Source organism: Penicillium riverlandense, assembly GCF_028828495.1.
Source record: "Penicillium riverlandense strain IBT 135883 chromosome Unknown utg000007l_segment0_segment0, whole genome shotgun sequence".
Taxonomy (NCBI): domain Eukaryota; kingdom Fungi; phylum Ascomycota; class Eurotiomycetes; order Eurotiales; family Aspergillaceae; genus Penicillium; species Penicillium riverlandense.
In genome coordinates, this window is record NW_026643198.1 from 2,639,466 (window position 1) to 2,664,471 (window position 25,006).

General features: G+C 51.5%; 12 protein-coding genes across 12 annotated transcripts; 5 read left to right on the forward strand and 7 right to left on the reverse strand.

Annotated features, from left to right (window-relative positions):
- Window positions 1-643: 643 nt before the first annotated feature.
- N7474_008643 (uncharacterized protein) lies at window positions 644-922 on the reverse strand (the record flags this gene model as incomplete). Its single annotated transcript, XM_057200053.1, has 1 exon — window positions 644-922. One exon carries the CDS (start codon window positions 920-922, stop codon window positions 644-646), a length of 279 nt encoding a protein of 92 aa, XP_057050754.1.
- Window positions 923-1,737: 815 nt separating this feature from the next.
- Window positions 1,738-3,000, reverse strand: N7474_008644 (Zn(II)2Cys6 transcription factor domain-containing protein; the record flags this gene model as incomplete). Its single annotated transcript, XM_057200054.1, has 1 exon — window positions 1,738-3,000. The coding sequence occupies one exon, from the start codon at window positions 2,998-3,000 to the stop codon at window positions 1,738-1,740; it is 1,263 nt and encodes a 420-aa protein (XP_057050755.1).
- A 1,028-nt stretch (window positions 3,001-4,028) lies between these two features.
- N7474_008645 (uncharacterized protein) lies at window positions 4,029-5,555 on the forward strand (the record flags this gene model as incomplete). The annotated part of the gene is made up of 1 exon (XM_057200055.1): window positions 4,029-5,555. The coding sequence occupies one exon, from the start codon at window positions 4,029-4,031 to the stop codon at window positions 5,553-5,555; it is 1,527 nt and encodes a 508-aa protein (XP_057050756.1).
- Window positions 5,556-5,811: 256 nt separating this feature from the next.
- N7474_008646 (FMN-binding negative transcriptional regulator) lies at window positions 5,812-6,600 on the forward strand (the record flags this gene model as incomplete). Its single annotated transcript, XM_057200056.1, has 1 exon — window positions 5,812-6,600. The coding sequence occupies one exon, from the start codon at window positions 5,812-5,814 to the stop codon at window positions 6,598-6,600; it is 789 nt and encodes a 262-aa protein (XP_057050757.1).
- Window positions 6,601-7,361: 761 nt separating this feature from the next.
- Window positions 7,362-10,221, forward strand: N7474_008647 (transcription factor domain-containing protein; the record flags this gene model as incomplete). Its single annotated transcript, XM_057200057.1, has 4 exons — window positions 7,362-8,098; window positions 8,152-8,330; window positions 8,379-9,426; window positions 9,477-10,221. The coding sequence occupies 4 exons, from the start codon at window positions 7,362-7,364 to the stop codon at window positions 10,219-10,221; spliced, it is 2,709 nt and encodes a 902-aa protein (XP_057050758.1).
- A 118-nt stretch (window positions 10,222-10,339) lies between these two features.
- N7474_008648 (SDR family NAD(P)-dependent oxidoreductase) lies at window positions 10,340-11,508 on the reverse strand (the record flags this gene model as incomplete). Its single annotated transcript, XM_057200058.1, has 6 exons — window positions 10,340-10,529; window positions 10,589-10,641; window positions 10,701-10,723; window positions 10,786-10,898; window positions 11,024-11,384; window positions 11,460-11,508. The coding sequence occupies 6 exons, from the start codon at window positions 11,506-11,508 to the stop codon at window positions 10,340-10,342; spliced, it is 789 nt and encodes a 262-aa protein (XP_057050759.1).
- Window positions 11,509-12,371: 863 nt separating this feature from the next.
- N7474_008649 (uncharacterized protein) lies at window positions 12,372-13,208 on the forward strand (the record flags this gene model as incomplete). Its single annotated transcript, XM_057200059.1, has 1 exon — window positions 12,372-13,208. One exon carries the CDS (start codon window positions 12,372-12,374, stop codon window positions 13,206-13,208), a length of 837 nt encoding a protein of 278 aa, XP_057050760.1.
- A 552-nt stretch (window positions 13,209-13,760) lies between these two features.
- N7474_008650 (beta-lactamase/transpeptidase-like protein) lies at window positions 13,761-14,195 on the reverse strand (the record flags this gene model as incomplete). Its single annotated transcript, XM_057200060.1, has 1 exon — window positions 13,761-14,195. One exon carries the CDS (start codon window positions 14,193-14,195, stop codon window positions 13,761-13,763), a length of 435 nt encoding a protein of 144 aa, XP_057050761.1.
- Window positions 14,196-14,779: 584 nt separating this feature from the next.
- N7474_008651 (serine hydrolase domain-containing protein) lies at window positions 14,780-15,187 on the reverse strand (the record flags this gene model as incomplete). The annotated part of the gene is made up of 1 exon (XM_057200061.1): window positions 14,780-15,187. One exon carries the CDS (start codon window positions 15,185-15,187, stop codon window positions 14,780-14,782), a length of 408 nt encoding a protein of 135 aa, XP_057050762.1.
- A 373-nt stretch (window positions 15,188-15,560) lies between these two features.
- Window positions 15,561-17,721, reverse strand: N7474_008652 (uncharacterized protein; the record flags this gene model as incomplete). The annotated part of the gene is made up of 2 exons (XM_057200062.1): window positions 15,561-17,554; window positions 17,613-17,721. The coding sequence occupies 2 exons, from the start codon at window positions 17,719-17,721 to the stop codon at window positions 15,561-15,563; spliced, it is 2,103 nt and encodes a 700-aa protein (XP_057050763.1).
- A 1,100-nt stretch (window positions 17,722-18,821) lies between these two features.
- On the forward strand, window positions 18,822-20,435 carry N7474_008653 (uncharacterized protein; the record flags this gene model as incomplete). The annotated part of the gene is made up of 3 exons (XM_057200063.1): window positions 18,822-18,949; window positions 19,005-19,373; window positions 19,427-20,435. 3 exons carry the CDS (start codon window positions 18,822-18,824, stop codon window positions 20,433-20,435), a joined length of 1,506 nt encoding a protein of 501 aa, XP_057050764.1.
- A 708-nt stretch (window positions 20,436-21,143) lies between these two features.
- On the reverse strand, window positions 21,144-22,751 carry N7474_008654 (uncharacterized protein; the record flags this gene model as incomplete). Its single annotated transcript, XM_057200064.1, has 1 exon — window positions 21,144-22,751. The coding sequence occupies one exon, from the start codon at window positions 22,749-22,751 to the stop codon at window positions 21,144-21,146; it is 1,608 nt and encodes a 535-aa protein (XP_057050765.1).
- Window positions 22,752-25,006: the final 2,255 nt, after the last annotated feature.

Here is a 25,006-nt window from a genome sequence, read left to right on the forward strand (position 1 = left end):
GGGGTATAAAGATGCCTATATACCCTGACCGCCGAGTTCCGAATACGAAGGAGGAATGACCTGGAAGCCAATTATACGGACAGCCATATGCCGACGGGCGGAAGTTTGTCCACTCCTCCACCACGCCTGGCGGGACTCAGCAAATTGGGTTAGTCTTCCGCAGTCCGCAGCAGCGCGGAAGTATATACCAGTGAAGGGAAATGCCGCAGCCATGGCGGAGTTCCGCAGCCCCGGCAACAGAGACAGAGACCATAAGAAATAGTTCAATCGTCCGCCCACGGGTTCGTTGTCGGTGGATCTCTGGTTTTTGCTGATTACTCTCTTACCATACCGCGCCGGACCAGCCTATTCTTTATCACCATGGCCGAACAAGCCTTTGAACTGGGTCGCTGAGTGGGCCAACTTTACAAAGCGATCTTCTTCCAGCCAGACGATGTGTGTGCGCGAATGAAAATGCAGGACAGTCTTAGTCCAGATCTGGACGTGGACTATTCGGCCTCGATCGTCTCCATCATTCCAGGTAGCCATCACAGGCTGATTTATTAACAGGATTAACAGCCAGCACCTTACCGGCAACCAGTGGAAAACGTCGATTGCCCAAGGGCGCACCCAGAAAGTATTCACGATCCTGAGCCCACACGGATTACTCTCGAGCCAGGTCAGTGGCAACGACCTCAGCGGTTCCGTGGCTCATCTCACCACGCTTACCATTACTGAGAAGCAGACCGGTGTCGGAGAAGAAGAAATCGATGGTGACACTGGCGATGGTAGCCTCTGAAACCGCCCAGAGAATTCTGAACCGAGTTGACGCAGCTGCAATGCTTATTGAAATAATCACCCGGGCAGCGCGTTGTGGAGTGACTAGTGATGAGCCTTCTCCGCTCTTTGACTTCCTGGAATTCGATGCTACCGCACCTTCCATTCTCCACCACTGGTATAGTTTTACTTGGCCTATTTTGCCTTCTAATTCAGCATATACATCGTGAGCAAGCAGGTTCTCCCCCTTTACAAGTGTTCAGACCCTTGTAGAGGGTGGTAGACACACGTCTTGACGGATACTGTAACGATGTGTGATGCCCGTTTAGCCTTGTATTTATGTATCTACTGCAGTATGGAGAAGAAAGATTAGATTTAGAATCTAAATATATGAATTATTGCAAGCCTATTGACGATCTTGTCTTGTTTGAAGGCTTCTATACGAGTTTCTCGCGACATTTTAAGAAAATGAAGCTTGCCGAGATGGCATATTCCCAACTATCTGTGTTTCTTAATCAGTAGTCTATATCCACGATTTAAAACGGGCAAAGCAGCTGACATCAAGAATATCCAGTTTTAGCCAACTTGAAGCCTTCCCAGCTTGCTGATGTGCCGCAGGCTGACAGTAGAAGATTGGCATGTATGATGACGAAGAAGCTGCTCCACATCGGCCTACAGAGTAACCCTCTAGGCAAGCACTTCCTCATTTGTAATTGTTAGATCATGGCAATGGACTCTTCGTGATACAGCTATGACGTCGGCCTCGCAGAGTCTGTACGAGGCAGATACGCACTGCTTCACGAATGCTGTATATTTGCCCTTTTATTTTGAAAAACCGCCAGAAGGATTCTTCCTTCTGGCAATACCAATTTTCTTGACTCTGCACGCACTTTTGGGCATGCAGGAATTGGTTGAATGATGTCAATTTTGGAATGTGGTCATGCGTGAGGTGGTTGACCATGCTGCCATCCCTTAGCTCCATCACATAGCTTCCAAGTCTGGATCTTGCAAGACGAGACCAAACTTCTCCAGATTCTCAGGCCCGACCCACTGCGAGGAGTAGTCCACGCCTTTCATCAAAACCATCACCAACATGCCGAGGTCGTCCATATCCGATGGCTTTGCATCCCCAATGTCCACGTCCCAAGAGTGGAACTGGACCGGGAGGCTAGAATGTTCCTTCAAGGCGGATTGCCAATAATATTCAGATGGGGCGACCCACAGTGCCTCTTGAGCGTGGAACGATAGCTTCCGGAATTCACGATACTCCTCTTGCCACCCGTTCTTGAGGAATGAGTAGAGGCCCTGAACCGTATAGCTGACGATGACAGTGCGTCGTAGGCTTTCCGCGAAGACCCAGTTCCGCCACGAGTCCGTTATTAGAGGCGTGGCTGGCGACGTTGGACCACTGCTCTCCGCTGATGATGAGGGATCCCCAATTCGCTGCATGCGACCCTGGAGCTGGCGGGTCCAGTCCTGGAGCGTTGGGTTGGCGCGTTCCGCATCGGCTCGTTGCCGGATGTCTCCATCGAACAATCGAATGATCTGGTACAGAACCAAGGCTTGCACCGCCGCCAGCTGCTCCATCGCGGCCAGGCCCACCAGGGGATAATCGTTGAGAAGACGATTGGCAGCGGCGCTGATGACACCAAACACCAGTGGTTGATTCGTCTCGCGCTTCTCTCCGTACAGCGCACAAGCTCCAAGAACATCCTGGATCGCCCGAGGCAGCGTGTCCCTGCACAAACTCGAATGGATAAACGGAGTCTGACCCCGGCGGACAAAGAGGCTCGGATATGATTTGATCCGCTTGACAGAGTACACGATCCGTTCCTGATAGATGTTACCCGCCATGGCGGACTTCGCGGGCGAGTCATTCCGTTCAACCTGGTCTGGCACGAGAAAACGGTCGATGTTTTCCATCACATCGGCCCAGTCGAGCTCGTAATCCGGGAACGGCGCCAGGGACTCCGAGACGTCCATGTGCAGGTCGGCGAGGTGGTATTCTGTATCCACTGGATTCAGAACATCGCGCTCCGCGGATGCTGCGGGCTCACCATGGCTGACGATCCTTCCAGCGTGCCCGGAGACCGCCGCTGAGGTCAAGTCCCTTGGGGGAACTGCAGTCGGATATTGGCATTCCAAAGATCGGACTTTGCAGCGGTAGCAGCGGGGAAAACTCAGATCGCACCGCCGCTTTGCTCTTGCGCAGTGTACACAGGCCTTGCGATAGGGAGCCGGCATTATCCCGATTCGAAAGCAGAGGTCGCTCTATATACTATCAGATAAGAGTGAAAAGATTAGTACATATACCTAGAGCCTGGACACGAATGCAGATCCGTAAGCTGTTGTGTTATAAGCATTCGCACTCGTAACTTGCAAGACCCTACGAATGTTCTTATTCAACTTTCTGCCTATTTCGAATACGAGTTGCGAATATTCGCAAATTTTGCCAAGGCGCTAATGGGAATTTGCTGAGGTGTAATCTACCCAATTATATGTCCCGGGATTATATACTTCACAGACTATCGCGTCCATATCAAGGGAAGAGACATTACGCTACAAAATTGTCGTGTGAGTTGACGGTCCCAACCCTCATAGACTAAACCTCCATATAAAATGAGGATGGCCATGCTGGTTTGACTTTCCTCTGCAATTCCTGGTTGAACAACACGGAGTTATGCTTGCAGCTGTGATTGAGGGATTGACTGCCAACAAGAAAGGCTGCTGGGATGTGGAGCATGATAGAAAGCTTTCGTAGCTGTACTTGGAAGAATAACAAAGACATGAATGACAGGATGAGTTCGTCTGTTCGTATATAAGTCTGGACTACAAGACCGCATGGTGATGAAGCTACGTGTGGTTGATGATTGTAGTGGGTGAAGGGAAACATAGATATCTCCAACAGACTTTTGAACCCCTATGCATTCGCCCTATGTATTCGCTCAGCTAGGCTAATTTTGATGAAATACTTTATTCTTGATAAAGGCATCATAGAACTGCTACTACTTGCTGACTCTTGAGGGATCGGCTTCCTATACTGTATCAAGGTATGGAGTGTCAGGTGCCATGAGGTGAACTTGACCCAATGATCAAATTATGACTAGCTCAATATCAAAACTGTACTAGTACCATCAAAACTCCTTATATGTTTTCTCGACAGGAAACACAAGATTTATAACTTCTACAAGTAAAAGTTCAGATCACGATCAACTGTTTACAGAAAACTTATCAGCTACTCATCTCTCTTTCCGATTTCGAAATTGAACAGCATGCCAGCCCAACCCGATCGAGTATTTTGTTGCGACGAGGTCGACACCTTTACTCCATGCAGCAACGCTAGTGCTTTCAGATTGCTTGTGAATTTTGTGGAATGGGCTTTGAAGAATGAAGTAAATTCGTCTCCAGCGCAAGGAGTCCAGGAGGACTATGCGAATGATACGTGTTGGCAGATGTGGGGAAAGGGCACAGCTCCCCGATATTTTCAGTCCACAGGGAACGGATTTATCGAGACCCATAGTGCCCCGACTGTGGACTGGGTTATCGAAACATTTCCGAAGTTGCAGTGTCGCAGACATGGCAAAGAGTATTTTGTTGATATGGTAAGGATAAAACCAGAGATACCGCAATCCATCCGCCGCTTGAAAGAACAACGATGGGCGCCCCGCCGCTCCAGAAGCGATGTTTCCCCCAAATCTCAGGCGAGTCAATCAGAATCTCCATTCAAACCTACCGCCCAAATCGCTAGTGGATCTGGTTGCACTGAATTTGCCAACTTGAAAAATGAAATCGACGACCTAAGAGTCGAGTCTATCCCCAGTTTGCTCGAGGATACCTGCTCTCTTATTGAGCCCCAACCTCGTTTTGGCAAGCATGAAGAGAGGACGAAGGAAACCGCGGAAATGATCAAAGAATTCAAGGCAAAGGTGAATGGCGCTGGGTCTTCGGGCTCCTCGCAGTGCGTTGCGGCCCTGAAGCAAAATTTCCAAATGATTTCCGACCGTGTCGACGAGCTTGAAGGAAAGCTGAAAGTTACTACAACAATTATCAGTAACTTACAGACAAAGTTAGATGACGCTGGGTCTTCCGCCTCCGCACACTGCATTGCGGCCCTGAATCCGACTTTACGAAAGATTTCCGATCACCTCGACAAGTTTGATAATAATATGGAAGATACTGCAGGAAGTAGCTATGATTTAAAGGTAGAGGTAGATGATGCTAGGTCTTCCGCCTCCCCGGAGCGCATTGAGGTCCTGAAACCCCTTTTGGAGATAATTGCACCTCATAATGGCAAAGTTGATGGCAGTAAAAGCCGTCTATTTGGAGCCATGGCTTTTGATACAATGAACAGGATTCTGAGATCGGTTGGTATTGATGTTGATGTGGACATGCCATCAGCATGGAAGGATTGCCTCACGCCCTTCGAGATATTCAACCTCATTCTCGATTGCAACTTTACCGACTCCGTGGATAAAACGACCTATGACGATTGTGTGAAGCTGGCCGATGCTTGCAAATCGCTTTCCCTGTCCGGATTCAACAATCGAGGTAGTCTGGTCCGCGTGCTAGAAGAGCTTTCTTGGCAAGTTGGGGATGATCAGGACATGCGTCTATTAGTCGCTCGCGCTTTTGAGTGTGTCAAAAAGTTTGTGCAATGCACAGAGATGTTGAACGAAGAGAGCCAGTCAGAGAGCGAAATTTGGACTTCAGCAGTTAGCGAGGCGGAGCGATATGATCCCTCGGTTGGCTGGGAACACGTGGATTCAGATGGTGATTTTGCTGAGGAAGGGGAATATTGAACCAGGGAGACGATGTTGGTACTGCTTTTTCAGTAGCTTTATTCAATTAAGATGATTGCTTGCCTGCTGTATTCGAAGCTATCATGGCTCCCGCTCTCAACTGCCGTAGAGCAGTACCTGCCGAGGATAAGTAACTATAGATAACGCTTATCAGCAAATCCGGGGTCACCCCTCACGCTGCTCTCACTTTTCATATTATTACTTCCGCCCTATAACTGAGCATAGAGTCTCGAAACCGAAAGCAATTGACACAGAAATGCATCTTCGGCCGGATCACACCGTGCGGGACCTTCCAACGCTGCATGCGTTCATCCGCGCCCACCCTCTAGGCGTACTGACCACGTCGCTCCCCTCGGAAAAATACCCGACGCTGCAGTGCAGTCATATCCCATGGATCGTTGACTCGGACAACACCACAGAATCAACAGATTCATCCAATTCTAGCGACACACCATTTCTCGGCGTACTCCGCGGCCACATCGCGCGACAGAACCCGCAGAGTAAAGCGATAGTAGAAGCCGTGACAGAATCATCAACGAAACATACGCTCCCCGGCGAGGTGTTGATCATCTTCACCAGCCCCGTGGACCACTACATAACGCCGCATTTCTACACAGAATCGAAACCCGCGACAGGCAAAGTGGCTCCGACATGGAATTACGCCGCCGTGCAGGTCTATGGCCGCGCCACAATCTACCACGACTCAAAGGACGAGGCAACAGGCGCCTTTCTGCACCAGCAACTGTCGGATCTAGCGCGGTTGGGCGAGGAGGGTGTCATGGGGTACCAGAAGGATGCGCAGACGACGCCACAGCCGTGGAAAATCGGCGATGCGCCGGAACGGTATATTGCCTTGCTGAAGAAGAATATTGTTGGCATGCGCATTGAGATTACTCGCATTGAAGGCCGGTTTAAGGTTAGTCAGGAACGCCCTGTTCATGACCGCGCCGGGGTCGTCGAGGGTCTAGAGGCGATAGATAGTCAACGGGCCCGGGAGATGGCTGGTTTTGTGAAGAAGGGAGAAGTTATATCTCCCCAGAAATAAGTTGATTTGGACTTGTCTATGTATTTCCTGTAAGATAATAGAATATATCTGATACATTCATGTCCAAGCTCTGGTTGTTAGTCCAGGCCTCGGTTGGAAAAACGTAGGAATTGCAGAAGAATCCACCCGCATGCTTGTTTAAGCCCTTTGGTCCAGCCACTGTTCTCCTCCTGAGACTCGTATTCCAGACGTATCTCCGTCTCGAAAATAGAAAGATCGTCGATCTAGGCTGGCGCTTAAATTTTCTTCCTGCTTCTCTCTGTCGAGCCTAGAAGTCCTCACGAAGACGCAGACAAAATGCGGGGCCGACTAGTTACATACGGCCTTAGCATTGTCTGCGGGCGGTTGGGCCGTGATGAACAGGGGAAAGCGACCGAGTGTTTGAGCCAGTCATGCCTCGGAGCATGGGTGCGAAACCCTAACACCGAACAGGAAAACTCCCGGGTTGAATGAGGGATATTCAAGGCCTTGGATAAGGACAAAAACCATCGGATAATTGAGCCCCGTACTGCTAGAAGCAGTTTTGTCTTTTAGTTATTGACAGCCAAATTCAGAACTGGTTAACTAGTTAGTAGCGAAGAAAAGAAAGCAAAGAAAAACAGACACAGGCTGCTTTCTCCGCATTCCCACTTTTCTCCCGGCTCCACATCTCCAGACCGGACAGAGAACAAGCCACAACCCCCGGGGCCTTATTCCTCCTCCTCTCCTTCCTTCCACCCTTTCTGCCTTTTCTCTCTTCTGTCGATGTCGTTCGGTTCACCATGTCTCGTCCACAGGTCAGCATCGACCGCCTCACGCCCCGCCGGGTGACCGTCGAGCCGCGCGAGGCTATGAACTGCAAATCCTGTCGCAAGAGAAAGGTCGGTCGCATCTGTCCCGATCGCGAATCTCCGCTGATCCCTTCCCCCAGATCAAATGTAATCGCTTGCGACCAAGCTGTGAGGCCTGCAAGGTATTCCAGTGCTCGTGTGTCTACGGTGAGTTCACCCGTTGTGCTGTCCTGCGGATTCCTCCCAATTCTGATCCCGCCGACCCCAGATGCCGTCCCCAAGAAGCGCGGCCCCAAGACGGACGTGCTAGAAGCTCTTCTCAAGCGAGTCGACGGCTTAGAAAAGCGACTACAAGACGAGAAAAATCCGATATCTCCCACCTCCCCGGATGCAAAGGATGAGCCGCCACCTCACGCCTCCGGTCCCGGCCCCTCCATCGACACCTCCGTTCAATTTTACCCGCATGGGGACTCACGACCGACTTTACCTACTCCTCTCACTCACCACCCAGAACCATTTGCTCGGCCATCTGCCCATCGATCTTCCAGCTTCCACCAGCAACCATCTCCCCAACTTGGGATCCTGTCTGACGCGATCTTGGATACTTATTTTGCTCGGCTCCATGGAAAGCCATTTCATATTCTAGATGAGTCGACAACACGGAAGCGCTATCAATTAGGCCAACTACCTCCGTACTTGTCTACGGCAATTGCTGCCATGACGCTGAGGTAAATTGAGCGGATCATGACCGTTCGATGATATGGTTACTGATGACCAGCAGGTATACCAGCTCCGCTGGCCAGTCGGAGCAGTCACTGAACGCGTCACTCGATGCGGCGCTACAGGCGCGACGTGCAGTGGATGTTGACAACCCCACGCTCGACGGCTTGCAAGCTCTTCTCCTCTTGTCCCAGGTCTTCTTTGCGCATGGCTTGGGAAAGAAGGCCTACATGACATTCTGTACGCTTACATCTTGATATCCTTCTTGTCAATTCTAACAGTATCTAGCAAATTGTGTGGCCATGATCGTTGCACTGGACCTGTTTCGGGAAGTGCCGACCAAGGCCAACCTTTCACCCGCGGAGCGTGAAACGCGCCGCAGACTCTTTTGGGCGGTATACCTGATGGACCGCTTCATTACCTGCGGATCCCGACGCCCTAGTCTCATCTCAGACCATTCGATCGTGCTGCGTCTCCCGTCTTGGTCCCCACATGCGACCGGTCTGAACATGGAAGGCGAGCTATTTCACGTAGGACCGAACATACAGTACTCAGCGGATTCGCGCCGTAAATCACCCAGCGCAGCATCCTTGTTGATTGATATCACTCGCATCCTCGGTGTCACTAACCGATATCTGGCCGCCGGTGGCGTCAAAGGCGACTCGCATTTTCCTTGGCACGCATTGTCGACCTTGTCTAAGATTAGGCAGGAGCTAGATATATGGGCTGCCGGCACACAGGATGTTTTTGCATCTATCGATGTACTGTTTGGTCACCCGGAAAGTACCACGCTCCTGCTAAGCAAGCTGATCTACCACCTGGTGCATTGCCTGATTTATCGACCGTTCCTGCCTATTGACCTGGTTGAACTGCGTGGCACCGGGCAACACCAGTCATGGCAGATTGAAGCTACCAACCTCTGCTTCTCACATTCCAATGCCATTGCGGAACTGGTGGAGCTCGGCCGCAATTCCTCTCTTGTCGAATGGCCCTCCTTCGTTGGGTACTGTATATGCACCGCGGGCACTGTTCATGTCCACGGCGTACACTACAAGGGTCGTGAAGGAGAAGTATTTTCGTCAAGCGGCGAATTCTTGACTCGTGAGATGCACCAGCTCACATGGCTACGCAATTCGTGGGCCGGTGTACAGCATCAGCGGGAGCTGCTTCAAACTATTTATACCTGCCATGCTGAGCTGGTGCGTACGCTTGCTAGCAGCCCCATGCGGTTTTCTCCAGTTTTCCATCTGGAAGATTTCCTCGACCGATACCCGGGATTAGCCGTGGACGGGGCACATGTCCGGTTAGTTGACATGGGAGATGAATCGGCAACCAGGTATTTATTTCTTCATATTTCATTTTGCGCAGTAACTAACTTCATGACAGTGCTACGAACCTTGTGGACCGACAAGACCACTACTACCAACGGCAGATGAATGCACCTTCGTATCAAAGCCCGTCGAGCTTCTATTCGACTACGCGATCAGGTCATACATCACAATTACCCTCCGCACAGACTCTAGACTCTGATCGTCGCAATTCCCACTCTCATTCCCTGACCAACAAACCTGCCCACACGACAGCTCTCTCCCCAACATTCCACTTCCACCCGCCACCCAACAATCCACACCAACCATCCCCGACCCTTCCATCCATCTTCCCAATGTCCGGAACAGATTTATCACAAGGTTCCGGTAATCCAAGTGGCTCAGCAGATAACACTCATCTCTCCCTCCCGAACGGTTTTTCCCCCTCTGCCTTCGGTCTCTCGCCCCCAGCCTTCCTCTCCGACACGTCACTAAATATCGCACCCACGCCACCCCCAAACCCACAATATGCCATATTCCCATTCGACACACCGCACGCCAACATGGGCGGTGCACAGAACGCCGCTGGAGGAGCTACGGCTGCAACACCAGGAGGCCAATCACAAACCAGTGGATCCCATACCGGGGGCAGCGAAACCGGCTCTCTTGAGAAAGACCCGTTCCTGAGCTTGCTAGAACAGTTAGCAGAAAACGAACACTCACAAGGCGGGCCCAGCGAGTTGGATTTCTTCCTAACTGGCACCGGGGCCGTAGATGGGGAAGGAGGGCCACCTGGAGAAGACAAAGTGGGTGGCACAACATAGTGCTGCACGATCCTGGAGAATGAAGGACCTGAATTCGACGTATACATATGGCATATCTTTCCAGCGGTAAATAACTTCTTGGATCTAGTTAATTGAATGGTACATATGACTTGACTACCTAAAGTGTATAACCCCCATCCACAGCCAACCCAACTCCATGCATAAAACTTGCCATCGGCGACGAGAGAAACACAATTGCATCTGATATCTCTTCGGTCATAGCAGGTCTTCCGGCTGGAGTTCTTCGGAATTCTTCCTCCATGACACCAGATTCTATGCGTCCTTGAATGAGAGGGGTGTCGACGTAACTGTTATTAATACTGTTAGTTACTCTACAGGTTGGGAGTGGAAAGAAAGTTCAACACACCCAGGACAAATTGCATTGATTCTGATGCCCATAGGAGCATATAGCCTCGCGTCCTATAAAAGTCATCAGTTATTACTTTGAGCGTGAAGTGAGACAGAATCTGCGCGCGTACCGTCTTCGTTAATCCCATTACGGCTTGATTTTCACTCGTCAGCTATCGTTGATCTGCTTTGAATCAATTCAAAAGAAAAACTCACCATGCTTCGCTGCCGTATACGGCGCAATGCCGGCGGCCGCTGGGGGAGCAACCCGTCCATACATGGATGATACATTAACTATCACACCACGACCTTCACGAACCCCACGAGACCTGTTTATCCAAAATTAGCAAAACAAGCATCTCGCAGACACGAACCGCCACAGAGGAAAGAAAATAGACACACACACACACAGAGAGAGAGAGAGAGAGAGAGAGAGAGAGAGGAGAGTACATACTCCTGCTCCAACATCTGCAAAACAAGATACTTCTGACAAAGCCACACACCCGTCTGATTAACTTCAATAACGCGTTGCCACTCCCTCAAGGGCATCTCGTGCGTCGGGGCATGATGCCCACCGATACCAGCACAGTTGACGGCGTAGTCGATTCTTTTGAATTCCTTAGCGACATTCTCGATCGCGTTTTGAACGGATGGCTCGTCTGAGACGTCGACCGGTAATAGAGTCGTCTCGACGTGGGGGTATTGTGAATTCAGCAGCTTCCGTGTATCCTCTAGGTGGTCGGGATTCACGTCTACGAGGGCTAGTTTGCTGACCCCGTAGCGCGCGAAGGCGAGAACGACGCTTTGGCCGATTCCTGGATCCCATAGTGTCAGTTATCTTATTCTTATGTTTTGTTTGTGTGTGTAGCACGTTGGACGGAGAGACCTACCACCTCCAGCGCCGGTGATGAATGCCGAGCCGCTGAGTTGTAGCACCATGTTTATTAGCTTAAACCTGTATCGTAGCTCAAGAGGAAAGTAATGACCAAACTATGTTGATCAAGAATATGTCCGTCGAAAGAAAGCGGGGCGACGTCCAGGAATTATACAGCAGGGACGGAATTGGAGTGCTCGGCGAGGACTGTTCCGTTGCCATTACTGGTGTAGAATAGTGGCTGTTCTCCGCATTCTGTTTGCGGGGCCGAGGCCGAGGTGAAAGTGTTGAATAAATAATATCCGTAGTCGCTCAGTCGATATCCTCAGCATTTGCAGTTAGATCATCTTCAGTTATTTGACAAGAACTGCGTTTCCAGATAGGCGGAATTCGTTATTGGATTAGCAGGTCAAAAGCTCAGTTGTTTGTACCGAGTCTGGTAGGATACTATACTTAGTTTAGACAATATGACCACCAGGCCCGGCGGTTTCTACGGCTAGAGTCAGTGAACAATGGACGATATTGGAATATATCAGAGATCCAGCGCCGCTTTAATAACTAGTGATCATCCTTTGTCGGCGCGGCATCTCTACTCTCAACATATCCCCACCTACCCCCACCAACCATAAATCAGGCACCAAGGCACAAACTAAACACCGCCACGGCTGGGGCCGTCGGCCTGACCCGGGCAATCGGCCAACGCCGGAATTTCCCTGTGGACCGGACAATCAGGGCCAATTTGCATTTAATGTGCGACAAGGCTTCTGATCCCTTCTCGATAGCAACGCATATGCTCAATTCGACTTCTACACGCCGCTCAGCTCTCTGACATTCGCCGTGTCCTCTGTTCAAGCATCGTCCCACCGATATTAGAGGGGCTGCCTACCCACCTTGATACCTACACATTTCCACCGAAGGATCCCCCACCATGGGCAACGACAAGAAAATCGGTGCCTACTATGCGCCAACGGGCGGCTTGCCGCCCCAGACACAGCTTCTCACCGACCGCGCCATGTTCACCGAAGCCTACGCTGTCATCCCGAAGGGGACATTCAGCGACATCGTGACGAGCTTCCTGCCCTTTTGGGAGAAGACGCGGTTGTGGGTGATTGCGCGTCCGCTATCAGGCTTCGCCGAAACCTTTTCGCAATACATCATGGAAGTGCAGCCGGGAGGTGGGAGTGACCGCGCCGAACTCGACGACGGAGCGGAGGGTGTGCTGTTCGTCGTCGAAGGCGAAGTGACCATTACCGTTGCAGGCGCAACGCACACGCTCGTCGAGGGCGGCTATGCCTTTCTGCCGCCGAAAAGCGGCTGGACCCTGCGCAACGCGGGCGCGGCGACCGCTCGGTTCCATTGGGTGCGCAAGGCTTATGAGGTCGTGGAAGGGCTCGATATGCCCGAGCCGCTGTTCCTCAACGAGAAGGATATCGCGCCCACCGTGATGCCGGATACTAACGGTGCGTGGGCCACCACACGCTTCGTGGACCCGACCGATCTCCGTCACGATATGCATGTCACCATCGTGACCTTTGAGCCGGGCGGTGTCATCCCCTTCGCGGAAACCCACGTTATGGAGCACGGACTTTACGTGCTGGAAGGGAAAGCCGTGTACCGGCTCAACCAGGACTGGGTGGAGGTGGAGGCAGGCGACTTCATGTGGTTGCGCGCCTTCTGCCCGCAGGCCTGTTACGCGGGTGGTCCTGGCAAGTTCCGCTACCTGCTCTATAAGGACGTGAACCGCCACATGAAGCTATCGCGATAAGTGACGTGACGGGGTAGAACACCATGTAAGTACACGCCACACCACCATAGCATTGAGGCTTTGGGAAGACGGGCGTTATGGAGCAGAGATACAAATCCTGTCCTGAAGAGGCAAATGCAAGAAGCCGAGGTCTTGCTACGACATGGAAGAACCAACCAGCCCCACAGGCTATAGGCATCTGCACAGGTGCGACACTTTATATCTAGCTACTTTGCAAATGAAATGTATATATGAATAACGGGAATGCAAGTTATTGCTTCATCTAGCTCTAGATAATATCTGACTACCCCTCTATTATCGAGTGACCCTGTCCCTCGTGATAGTAATAAGCATGATATTGTGAGGCCGCACCTACAGTTGTAGTGGTTAACGAAACAGAAAGCAGAAGAGGAGGTTTGCGCCTGTTCCTAACCTAAAGATCTCATTCTTCCCTTTCTAGATACTCAACCACCAAAACTACGCTCTAAGTAAATGTTTACATCTTCCACATACTCCACCAGTAGTTATACGATGAGGTATTAACCATTACCCCTCTATTTATGGGCCTAGATCTCACAACTTACCTCTCCCAATGCCCTTATAAACCTCCGTTTCCACATCCAACCACAGTTTAAAAGAGTGACGGTCACCAAACGGCAAGATTTGGGTACAAACGATTCCTGCAACACCCTGTTCCCGATCACACCACCAGAACATATTTGGCAATCCAGTCCAGTGCGCAGTGCTCAACGAACGACCCGTGTTCCCGCCACTGATCAAAAATGAGAGACCCCATCCTTGGCGATCCCCTTCCACAGTGGGATAAACACCGACGCTGGGGTTGGTAAGCTCTGGTTTGGCATCGGGAAATGGTTTCTCGGTGAGCGGGGGGAGATGCGCGATTTGGTTGCGGAACATCTCGTTCACTGTGCTCTTCTGGAGGAGTTGTTTCCCCGTAGTTGGGGAAGTGCCGTCGTTGAGGAGGACGGCGAGGATTTCTGGTTTCATATTGTAAGTAAGAGAAGAATGATATTAAGGGAATTTCGGGATAGTCTCTTACGGCAGTAGTCTGCAGGCTTTGAGAAACATCCTGCGCCGCCGGAGTGGCAAAATGATTTGGCGTCGTTCTCATCGGATACGAGAGGTAGGTGGAGCGGGTGATCGCGGACAGAGAGGTGACCAGACTTGTCTCGCTGGTGTATATAAGCAAGATTACTTTTCATTTCTGCAGTCGGAATCATCGAGATGTAGTTGAGGCCCAAGGGCTCGAAGATGTGTTGATGAAAATACTCGTTTAGGGATTGCCCCGTTGTGCGCTCGATGATAATGCCCACCCAGTCGATATTGACCTGCACAAATGCATGTCAGGTACACTTCTCGCCATTTGTGAGCTACCAGTGAGAGCTTTCTTACCCCATACTCCCACGCCTTTCCTGGCTGGTGAACCAGCGGCTGCTTGAAATCCGCAATGCTTCCCGAGAACTCGTCAAACCCAACTGGGCGAGCATAGTTCATTAGCTTTTCTTTAAGGAATGAATATCCAAAGCCCGCTGTGATGATGTCAGTCAATATTTCCTGCCCTGGCTGAGAGGCTAGTGTGATTCCGAACCAGTATGGCTCAATAGCATCCTCAGCGTGATGCGATCCTCCTTCTCCTCCAAGGTGCCATCATCCCTTAAGACCTGAACATCCTTCAACTCAGGACAGATACGCTCAATGGAATCCGGATCATCTAGAGGAAGCCGGCCCTGCTCAACCAGTTGCATGCATGCAATGGCGGTAATGAGTTTGGTGCATGAGGCGATCCAAAAGACGGTGTCCTGATCCATGGTTTCGGAGGCTCGCAAGCCTCGCTGCCCCGCGGCATGAGAAAATAATTGGCGGCCATCCTTTCCAACAACTGCAACTGAAGCGCCTGGCAGGCCCTTTTCGGGGTCGCTGCAGGCGGCTTCGAGCTTGGTTTTCAGCGCATCGAGCGCTGCAGTTGACAACATGGTCATGTTGGGGAGCTGCGGAGAAGTTTGCTGACTGTACTCTATGGAATGAAAGTTGAGGATATAACGGCTTCCCCGAAGGAAATCAGTTAGGAGGCTCCTTTCTTATATGATCCTGGGAAATAATGTGCGGTGGGACTGGCAATTCCGTTGCGGACCATGTGGAACTTGAGCTTCAGTACCCCGCCTCCGTTATGGAGACAGCCCAGAACGTGACCGAGGTAACTCTACAATTGGACCCAGTAACATGCAAAATTCGTGATCTATTTTCAAAAATAAGAACTAAGATGGCTATATACACATGATCACTCGCGGATACACACGGGCCACGCTAGGCCCGGTTCATTCAGCGTTCACTCATTCATATCCTTTCTCTTTTTTACAGTCTCGAGACGCTAGCCGGCGTATTAGCCGCACAGCACGAACTTGAGAACGCATTCCGCGACTGGGTATCAACACAGATAGCGGACGGCGGCACCCAGAGACCGGGGTTCTTCTCGAAGAAATTCGATGCGCGGAGCATGATGCTAACGGGCTCGGCAGGCATGACGGGGAAGTCCTCCGTGCGCGGGAAGTGCGTGAGCCCGAACTGGAGGTAGCAGACAATATCGGTGTTCTCGATGTTCTCGTTGCGGTTGGCCCAGTCGACGATCGTCGGGTTGTGCGGGTGGTTCTCCTCGCCGGTTGACTGGCACACGTAGTCGCCGGCAGGGAACAGCTCGTCGTCCTTGTAGGGGAGAACCCACAGAGGCTTGCGCGCGAAGCCGGCGCGCTTCCACACCGTGCTGCCTGGCTTCGCCAGCAAGGGGGGGCAGTTGTTGTTCAGGATCTTGTAGCCAATGGGCTTCTTGGCGATTGCGTTCATCCGGTTGGGGTTGATGATGTCCCAGGACCGGTTGGTCTCAAAGCAGTAGTCGGCGGCGCCCTCGAGCGAGGTGCGGAGGGGCGTCTTCTTGCTGTAGAAGGCGTTCCCGTACGGGTTCTCGGGGGACCCGACGGCGTACTCGGAGGAGACGGCGTCGCTTTGCACGACGGAGTTGTTGGGGCCGTCGATCTCAGGGTCGATACGCAGGGAGAAGAGGTGCTGGTGGTTGTGGGCGTTGATTTGAGGCGCAACCTCAGTGCCGTACGGGGCAGCGGTCTCGGTGGGGTGCATGCAGTAGGTGTTAAGCATGCCGGTCAGCTTCATCTCGAGCTTGTAGGTGCCGTCGAGGGTGAAGGTGTGGTAGAAGCCGTACTCGTAGTTGGCGGCGGTGATGATTTGCGAGATGATGAGCTTGCGGTCACGGGCAGATACAACGGTGCCGTCACGGTAATCAGTGTGCTTGTAGAGCAGACCATTGTCCTCCTCGTGGATGCAGATGGCATTCTTGATCACGGCAGCTTCACCGTTGCCGGTCGACATGACACCGTCCATGTAGTGAATAGCGCCCTTGCAATCACAACCCAGCTTCAGCGAGTTGGTCATCAGACCAGTACCGTACTCGCCGACGTCAAAAGCGTGCTTCTTGTGGTGAGGTTTCTCGGGGCAACCGTAGGGAACGACCATCTCGACGACACTGATACGGTTGAAAAGTGTACGTTCGCGGTCCTCGTACATGTCGTGGGTCCGAACGTCGGAAATGACGATACCCTCGCGGTAGTTGAAGCCGATGTGCATCTTGAAGCCGGCCCAGGAGATCTCGTTGCCACGCAGCTTGAAGGAGACACCCTGCGGCTGGGTGATGTCGATGGGCTTGAGCCGGTCGTGCTTATAGCCATCACCAATGAATTCGGGGAGATAGTTGTGCTCCTTGAGCGGGACGGCAGTGCGCTCGCCGTTGACAGTGCGGACGTCAACGCTGAGCACCTCCTCGCGCTCTGTGTCGGCGACAATGCTGAAGTCTAGCGGGTGGGCGTACTGGTTGTCGAACTCGGAGGTACGGTAATAGACCAGACCCTGCTGCAGACGGCGATCGAAGCCCCAGCGCTCGTCGATACCGATGGCCCATGCGTCGATGAACACCTTGGACATATCGGTGATGCCGAGCTCGTTGCAAGCGCGGATAACACGGGAATCCGCGCGCGAAATGCGCTCCATGACATCCAGATCCTCAAGGGTCAGGGTGGGCATCACCTCGTTGACTTCTTTCCAGCTTTCGACCTTGCCAGTCTTGAGGTTGACCAGCACCTCGGCAACCTGTTGCGTCTCGCGCACGATGACGATCGCAAAACCCCGGCGGTCCGGGATCGGAGCAGTCCCCGAGCGGAAAGCAATGTACTCATTCTTGCGGGGCTCGCGCAGAGTGATGCAGTTGAATTTGACGGTTTTAGGACTGGCGTACTCGCGGACTAGCTTGGCGACCTCGGGGATTTCCTTGATGGATAATTGATCTGTTTCCTAAAATCAGCATATTGCACTCTGGTTAAACTGGAGTGCGATCTCTCTTACCGAGAGGGTGCGGAGTGCCCTGCGGCAGCATCGCCGTGGCTGCAACGCTGTCATAGTCCCCCTCCCGGAAGATGGTATAGCCGGGGATGGACGTGGTATCGGGAGCCATGATGGACTGATTGCCAAGTGAGAGAGTGAACAAGAAAAGGCGACAGAGAGGTAACCCGTGGAGAGGTTTGAGAGACTGTGGCAATCCCTCATCGTCCGAGCGAAGCCTTATATACCCCGGGGACGACGGATCTAATCTTTTTTGCGACTCGCATAGACCTGCCGCATTGGGCAATCGGGATCTTGGAATCTACGGCCTCGCCAGACTCGGGATTGGGTCTTCTCGGTTCGGGATGCTGCGCAAAAACACGGATGGACCCTTTACGTACACGTTTTTTCCGGGGCGTGTCAACATGCCCTTTTCGATTCCACCCATGCATTTTTTCTGCAGGGGCTTTCCCCGGCAGTAGCTATGCGCACCAATCACGTAAAACTCCTTCTCCGATTCCCCAGGCCACGGGAGGGTCACGGACCATCCCCGGGCTGCTCAGGGCAGTCCCGTGCCCCGCGACGACCAGCAAGGACCTGCCCGACTCCGGCAATAACTGACATTCCTCTATAGTGCTAAGTATGGCAATGCAATTCAAGCTTATTTCATGTGGGGTGGCACGTGACCGGTGGGGAATGCGGTGTCCCTTTGCCACGGCCCATTTTGAGTGTCACGGATTTTGTTGCTTGTCGTGTAGAGAGAAGCATTTGCAAATTTGCGTGAGGGCTGGAGGCATCGGCCATCTGTGATCTGGCGTTTTGTTCCTATCTGTCGGCTTATTAGCTGTCAGTGTACACTCTGAGAAGTCCAAGCGAGCACGGACGGGGCTGGACTTGCCTCTTTAGGTTTGGCCTCTTAGGGCTCTTTTCGAATCACCGTGATTTGCTCCTCCGCCCCGAAACTCATCGTGTCTTGAGTCCCGCTCTCAATCTGGAGTACTCCATGCCAAGTGGATTCAGTGTGGAGCTGTCTTTCCAGCCTAAATCTGCTGCAGATGGACCTCTGACCCGGTTGCCCCGAAATGGCATGTCCAGCCGACACCGGGTGCGATAGCAATGATGTAGCTTCAACATTTCCAACGGCTGACTTTAATAACTTGCGGTCTTGCAGCGTTTGCTTTTGCCATCCCATCCTTCGTGACAAAGACCTTCTGTTCTAGCGCATTTCACATCATGTCCGGATTGACAGTTCAGCTCACGGCGCCCAACGGCCACACCTGGTCGCAGCCCACGGGTCTGTTCATTAACAACCAGTGGGTGAAGTCGTCGAATGGCGAGAAGATTACTAGCATCAACCCTTCGTATGTTCTCTCTGCATGTATATGCGATCTCCAAATCTGACAACCCAAATCGCAGAACAGCCAAGGAGATCACCTCGGTCTATGCGGCTTCGGAGCAGGATGTCGACACCGCCGTCAAGGCTGCGCGCGCAGCTCTCAACAATCCAGACTGGAGGGAACTCCCAGCCTCCGAGCGCGGCCGCTTGATGACCCGTCTAAGCCAGTTGATCGACGAGAACAAGAAGACTCTGGCGACCATCGAGACAATCGACAATGGCAAGCCGTACTTGGTTTCGCTGAATGATGACCTTACTGAGACCTCCGAGACCATCCGGTACTATGCTGGCTTTGCCGACAAGGTGTTTGGCCAGGTGATCGAGACCACTCCCGATAAGTTCGGATACACTCTGAGGGAACCGGTTGGAGTTTGCGGGCAAATCATCCCGTAAGTAAGAGGATATCTTGTGACCTGAGATATAGTCCTAACGCACCATTTAGATGGAATTTCCCTCTCTCCATGGCAGCCTGGAAGCTCGGTCCCGCGCTGGCGTGCGGTAACACTGTTGTGCTCAAGCCCGCCGAGCAGACACCGCTGTCAATCCTCTTCCTGGCCAATCTGATTGTGGAAGCTGGCTTCCCGCCCGGTGTTGTGAACATCGTCAACGGCCATGGCAGCATTGCCGGTGCTGCACTCGCGTCGCACATGGACGTTGACAAGATCGCGTTCACGGGAAGCACCGCGACGGCGAAACACATCATGAAGATGGCCAGCTCAAACCTGAAGAATATTACTCTGGAGACTGGCGGTAAGAGCCCACTGATCGTTTTCAACGACGCGGACCTCGAGCAAGCAGTGGAATGGGCACACATCGGCATCATGTACAACCAAGGCCAGATCTGTACCGCGACGTCGCGGATTCTGGTCCAGGACGAGATCTACGACAAGTTCCTTGCTGCATTCAAGGCGCAAGTCAAGAATGTCTCCAAGGTCGGCGATCCGTTCGAAGAGAGCACTTTCCAGGGCCCGCAAGTGACGCAGGCCCAGTACGACCGCATTATGTCGTATGTAAACGTCGGGCAGTCCGAAAAGGCAACCCTCGCGTACGGCGGCAAGCCATTCAAGGTCGCTGACGGCAAGGGCTTTTTCGTCGAGCCGACCGTGTTCACGGATGTGACGCCCAAGATGCGCATCTACCAGGAAGAGGTCTTTGGTCCTTTCGTGGTGATTGCCCGGTTCAAGAACGAGGAAGACGCGATTGCCATGGCTAACGATTCCACATATGGCTTGGGAAGTGCCCTGTTCACCACAAACCTGACTCGCGCGCATCGCGTCGCGAAGAAGATCGAGGCCGGTATGGTCTGGGTCAACTCGAGCAACGACAGTGACTGGCGCATCCCCTTCGGTGGTGTCAAGCAGAGCGGTATTGGTCGGGAATTGGGTGAGGCCGGTTTGGCTGCGTATTCAAATGTCAAGGCCGTCCATGTGAACATGAAATCCAAGCTGTGAGCTTGCGTCTGTATATTTAGTATTTAGATTGTTATGAGATCCTGAATGTCAAAACCTTGTTGAAGAATCCAAAAAATCCTGGGAAGGGTCTAAGTGAGAATTTGGATGGGAGAAAATGCCGTGGCTTTTCTCGACGGGCAAACAAATGGCGCATAGATACAAATACAGGTGCCTATTATCCAGTCTTCCTAGGCGCAATGCAACTTCCTCCGCCGCTCATCGATTGAGGTATTTATTACTGAGAGAATATGTGCTTCTGTTAACTTAAATAACTCAATATTGCTGAAAGAGGCCGGGGAAGTATATCTGACAACGAAAACATAAACGTATGTTTGATCGTTGAAGTGACATACATATGGTCAGCTTCTTCGTTGCGCAGAGCCAAACGAAAGCTCAGAATAAGTGAAAGCTGGAGGAGCTTCTAGGCGAGATTGAAAGCGGGATATCATATGCCATCACCCGTATCTCGCGACAGATTTCCTATAAGGGTATTTGTAGTAGACTACTTGAAACCTAGATTATACTGTCTATAGCTAAGACTATTTATAGGGTATTTATAGTATCTTACATTTATAAATATCCGGTCTATTTTCCGTTCTATTCTATGTACCCCAAACCGTCAGTATGCCCAACAATAACAGCGGATCTCCGAACCGTAAAATCCATAACCTCAATATTGGCAAAACCTAGCCATCACCACCTCAGGTATTATTTGTCCTCCTTCGTGGGGTCCGGAACCGGCGGCTCATTGAATGCCCCTTCCTGTGCCTGAAGCACCGGAGCCATTGATTCTTCTGTGTTTAGGTAGGTTCGGCTTCCTTGGATGAACCAGAAAGAAAGCGCAATCAAAAGCATCACTCCGAAAACTGCAATGGCGTAGTTCATCCCAGCCCCAGTGGGCTTGGGTGAGCTGGGGAAAAAGAAGAAAACGGTGGTGATGCAGCAGTAAATAAGACTGACCCAGTTGATCGGTGTGCCCCATCGTCCGAGACGGAATTGACCACCCGGAGGGAGTTTGTCTCGTCCAACCGCCATCAATGTTAGAATCGGGAGTCCGTAGGAGATTGTTAGGGCGATAGTGCTGACGCTGAGGATGGCATTCAACACTGTCTGGGCGAAGAGGAATAGGACTCCGACTAGAGCAATTAGAGCTCCCTGAAACCAGAGAGCTCGCACGGGAGCTTTCCAGTATGGGCTGACGTGAGACAGGTATCCACTGAACGGTAGCCCGCCATCGCGAGCAAAGCCCCAGGTGAGGCGAGAGGCAGTGGTCACAATGCTCACTGCTTGACCTAGGCCATTGAGAATGAATAAGGCCATAAGAACTGCGCCACCATTTAGGCCAACGGTATCCTGGACAAGATCCATAAACGGCAGGCCGCTGGGGGAGTTGATGACTTGATTCACTTTCTGAATGCAGAACAGACAGACAATCATAAGAATGAAGCCGCTTACCGCCCCCGAGAGCACAGCCATGTAAATGACCTTGGGAGCATTTTTCCGAGGGGCGGGAATTTCTTCCACAAGGTGAATAACAGCGTCAAATGCAGTCAGACCGTATGCCGCTTGCACCAAGCCCATAAACCACACCACACCATCAGGCCAACCAGTGTTATTAATCCATTTCCCGAACACGAAGGAACCGTGCTGGAAAGAGAGACCGGGCTTGGCTCCGACAGAGATAAGCAGGGCCAGCGAAAAGACGAAGAAAAGGCCGAAGAACCAAACTCCAACAAAGTTGTTCAGCCAGGGCAGGAACTTCTCCCGTCGACACCCAACCACATTTATCAAGGTGAGACCGAAAACCGCACCGATATAGACGACAAACTCCAGCCAGCCCTGCGAAGCGCCTTTCCACTCTTCATTGAACATGACCTTCATTCCCAAGATGAAGTTGGCCATGAACGCCACCTGTGACGCGGCAAGGGTCCACCAGCCAAATACATTAATCCACGCGCACATGTATGAGGCGAAGCGGCCCCATGGTGAACTCCATAGTCGATAGATCCAATATGCCTGACCCAATGCAGTGGGCATGCTACTGCAGATTTCTCCCAGGGAAAAAGCGACGCAGGTGTTGCAAAACGTGACGAGTGCGAGTCCCCAAAGAATCGAAACTGGCCCGCCGTTGACCAGGCCGTCGGACAAATCTTGGGCGAAGGTGGACCACGTTCCTAAGACGCAGAATGCGAGTGCCAGCATGCTCCAGATGTTGAACTTGCGGGTGAGACTCTGGTCATGGCCCATGGCGGCGAGGTCGTATGCATCGTCGATGTTTTGGTCAACTGGTTTGCTTGTTTCGAGTTCGGAATCCATTGTGTCGTGAAGATGATGAGAGCAAAGCAGAACGTGAAAAAAGTAGTTCAGATTTTTTTCCCCAGTGCTAGCAAGGCGATTTCCGCCAGCTTTGATCCCAGATCTGTAGCTTCTGGCCGTGTGTGATGAGACCGTAACGCAAAGCTAAGAATATTTCCATTCGCAACCGAGTATGTGCTTCTGGAGACTCTTGTGGCCTGGGGTTCTTTTTTGACTCTTTCGTGGGGACCCCATGGGTCTCACCGAGTTGTGTGGGAGCTCCGTATGGAGCAGAGTTCTTCCCAGGTTCACCGGTTCTGGTCCACTTTTACGTATCCACGACCCCGGTCAAATGGATAAAATTACGCGAAACAAAAGCTTGCATCTCTTACTGATGCCTAATCCTTGCTCTCCACGTTGAACTCTGAAGAGAAAGTAGTCCTCGTGTGGAAAGTTGAGGCGGTGGCGAAACGGGTAGTTTTCGAGATGATATCAGATGGTGACGAAGATTCGATGCGATATGGATCCTCGGCGCTAGAGGAATTTCTGCAGCGAAAGAGATTGGCTTCGACTGCCGATTCCCTGACACACACCTTTTTTTAGGTATTGTACATTGGTTTCTGGGTCCGATGTGTACGGTGGCAAGACCGAGATATGTACCGTCGGGTCAACCCGCCATTGGAACTCTTGGAGTGTCTCAATCGCAAACTTTGCTTCCAACCTTAACTGTGATTCTAGGTTATTCCCCTAGCTCACAATAATTCTGCTATAAGTGTAGAAACACTTCACCGGCTATCACCAGTTCCTGTCCGGGTTACACATACTGATGACAAAATCTGTGGAGCCGCACTGTGGCACTTGGCTGTACCTTCCATAATCGTCGACAGGGCTCCACCTGGGGTGCTGCCAACCGATCTGGGGACATTTAGAAGAACAACAAACTGCTTCACGTCACGGTCGCAACTTCAGCGCGAGGGAATTTGCTCAACATATAAAATAGTCGGTATTCCCGGAAGCCGCTCCCTATTGGGGCTAGAGGATCTCACAATGACCACCGGCATTTGAGGTCTTTGCTCACCCAATAAGAAAATCGCTCAGCATTAGCTCAAGCATATATGATCAGAATGAAATGTCCTGCCGTTGCAATGATTTCAAACAAGATAATATCCACCAGTATTTTCTTACCCATTTAAATAACCATTCCCAATGGATGGCCCTCGCATCAAGCAAATCAGTACCCATCATCGATCCCACAAAGGCTGTTGGACATGCAAGAGAAAGCGGATTCAGTGCGATGAAATTCGTCCGGCCTGTCAGAGATGCACCTCTCGTGGAATTACGTGCGAAGGGTATGAGATCCGCCTACGCTGGGGAACAGGCGTTGCGTCGCGAGGCCGATTCTCTGGCGCCGAGAAACCGGTAAAGGAGTCAATTCCGCCGCGCTCAAAAAGGCGATGGGACATGCGGATGAAAGCCGAGAAGAAGCCTGAGGGCGATCAGCAGGGCCAGCCAATAGTACTTGTTTGCAACAATTCAGAACCAGGTATTTATGGCACCTCTTGCTAACTTCAATTTGAAGCTTACACTTGGGATAGTGGAATGGAATTCATCAATTGGAGAAACATCGGGCGCTACTACGTATAGAAATCAGTGCCAACAACTGTCGAATGGTGATGTTGGAGCCCGAAATCAATGCCAGGGATCGACACACGGTACTATACCTGAGGAAAGGAAGGCAGCTATATATGGCTATGGGGATCGAACGCTTCCCCAAGTGCAACCTTTTACCAAGAACATGGCAGGAAATTTGAAGATGACCGTATAGAAAAGTGATATATCCATGATCCGACACCTGCATATGGCTCGCCCTTCCACCCAAAACTTATACCTCAGAATCCGCCTACTGAATGTTAAGAGAATTACCAACAGTGTAGCTACGATAGACACGAAGTGATTGCCAAGGAAGGGATGATTCATGTCAATTAGCCGAAGAGGAGGAGGACCTTTGATATCCTTTTCTGTTCTATGCTATCCGATTCTTTAAGCATTATATACCGTCTTCAAACCGTGTTACTCGCTCTTTGGTGTAATATTTTTGCCTGATTGAGGTGTATTCCGAAGGTTCTTTGCTTCCGACACCGCTAGAGCCTCAAATGCTCTTTTGCAAGCTAACACACCGGTGTACAATAGATCTGGCCAATAATCAGCTAGTGCGAGATCCAAATTATGTGTTTGAAACTCACATAGAGGGATTACAATCCAGAAGGCATTGAGGA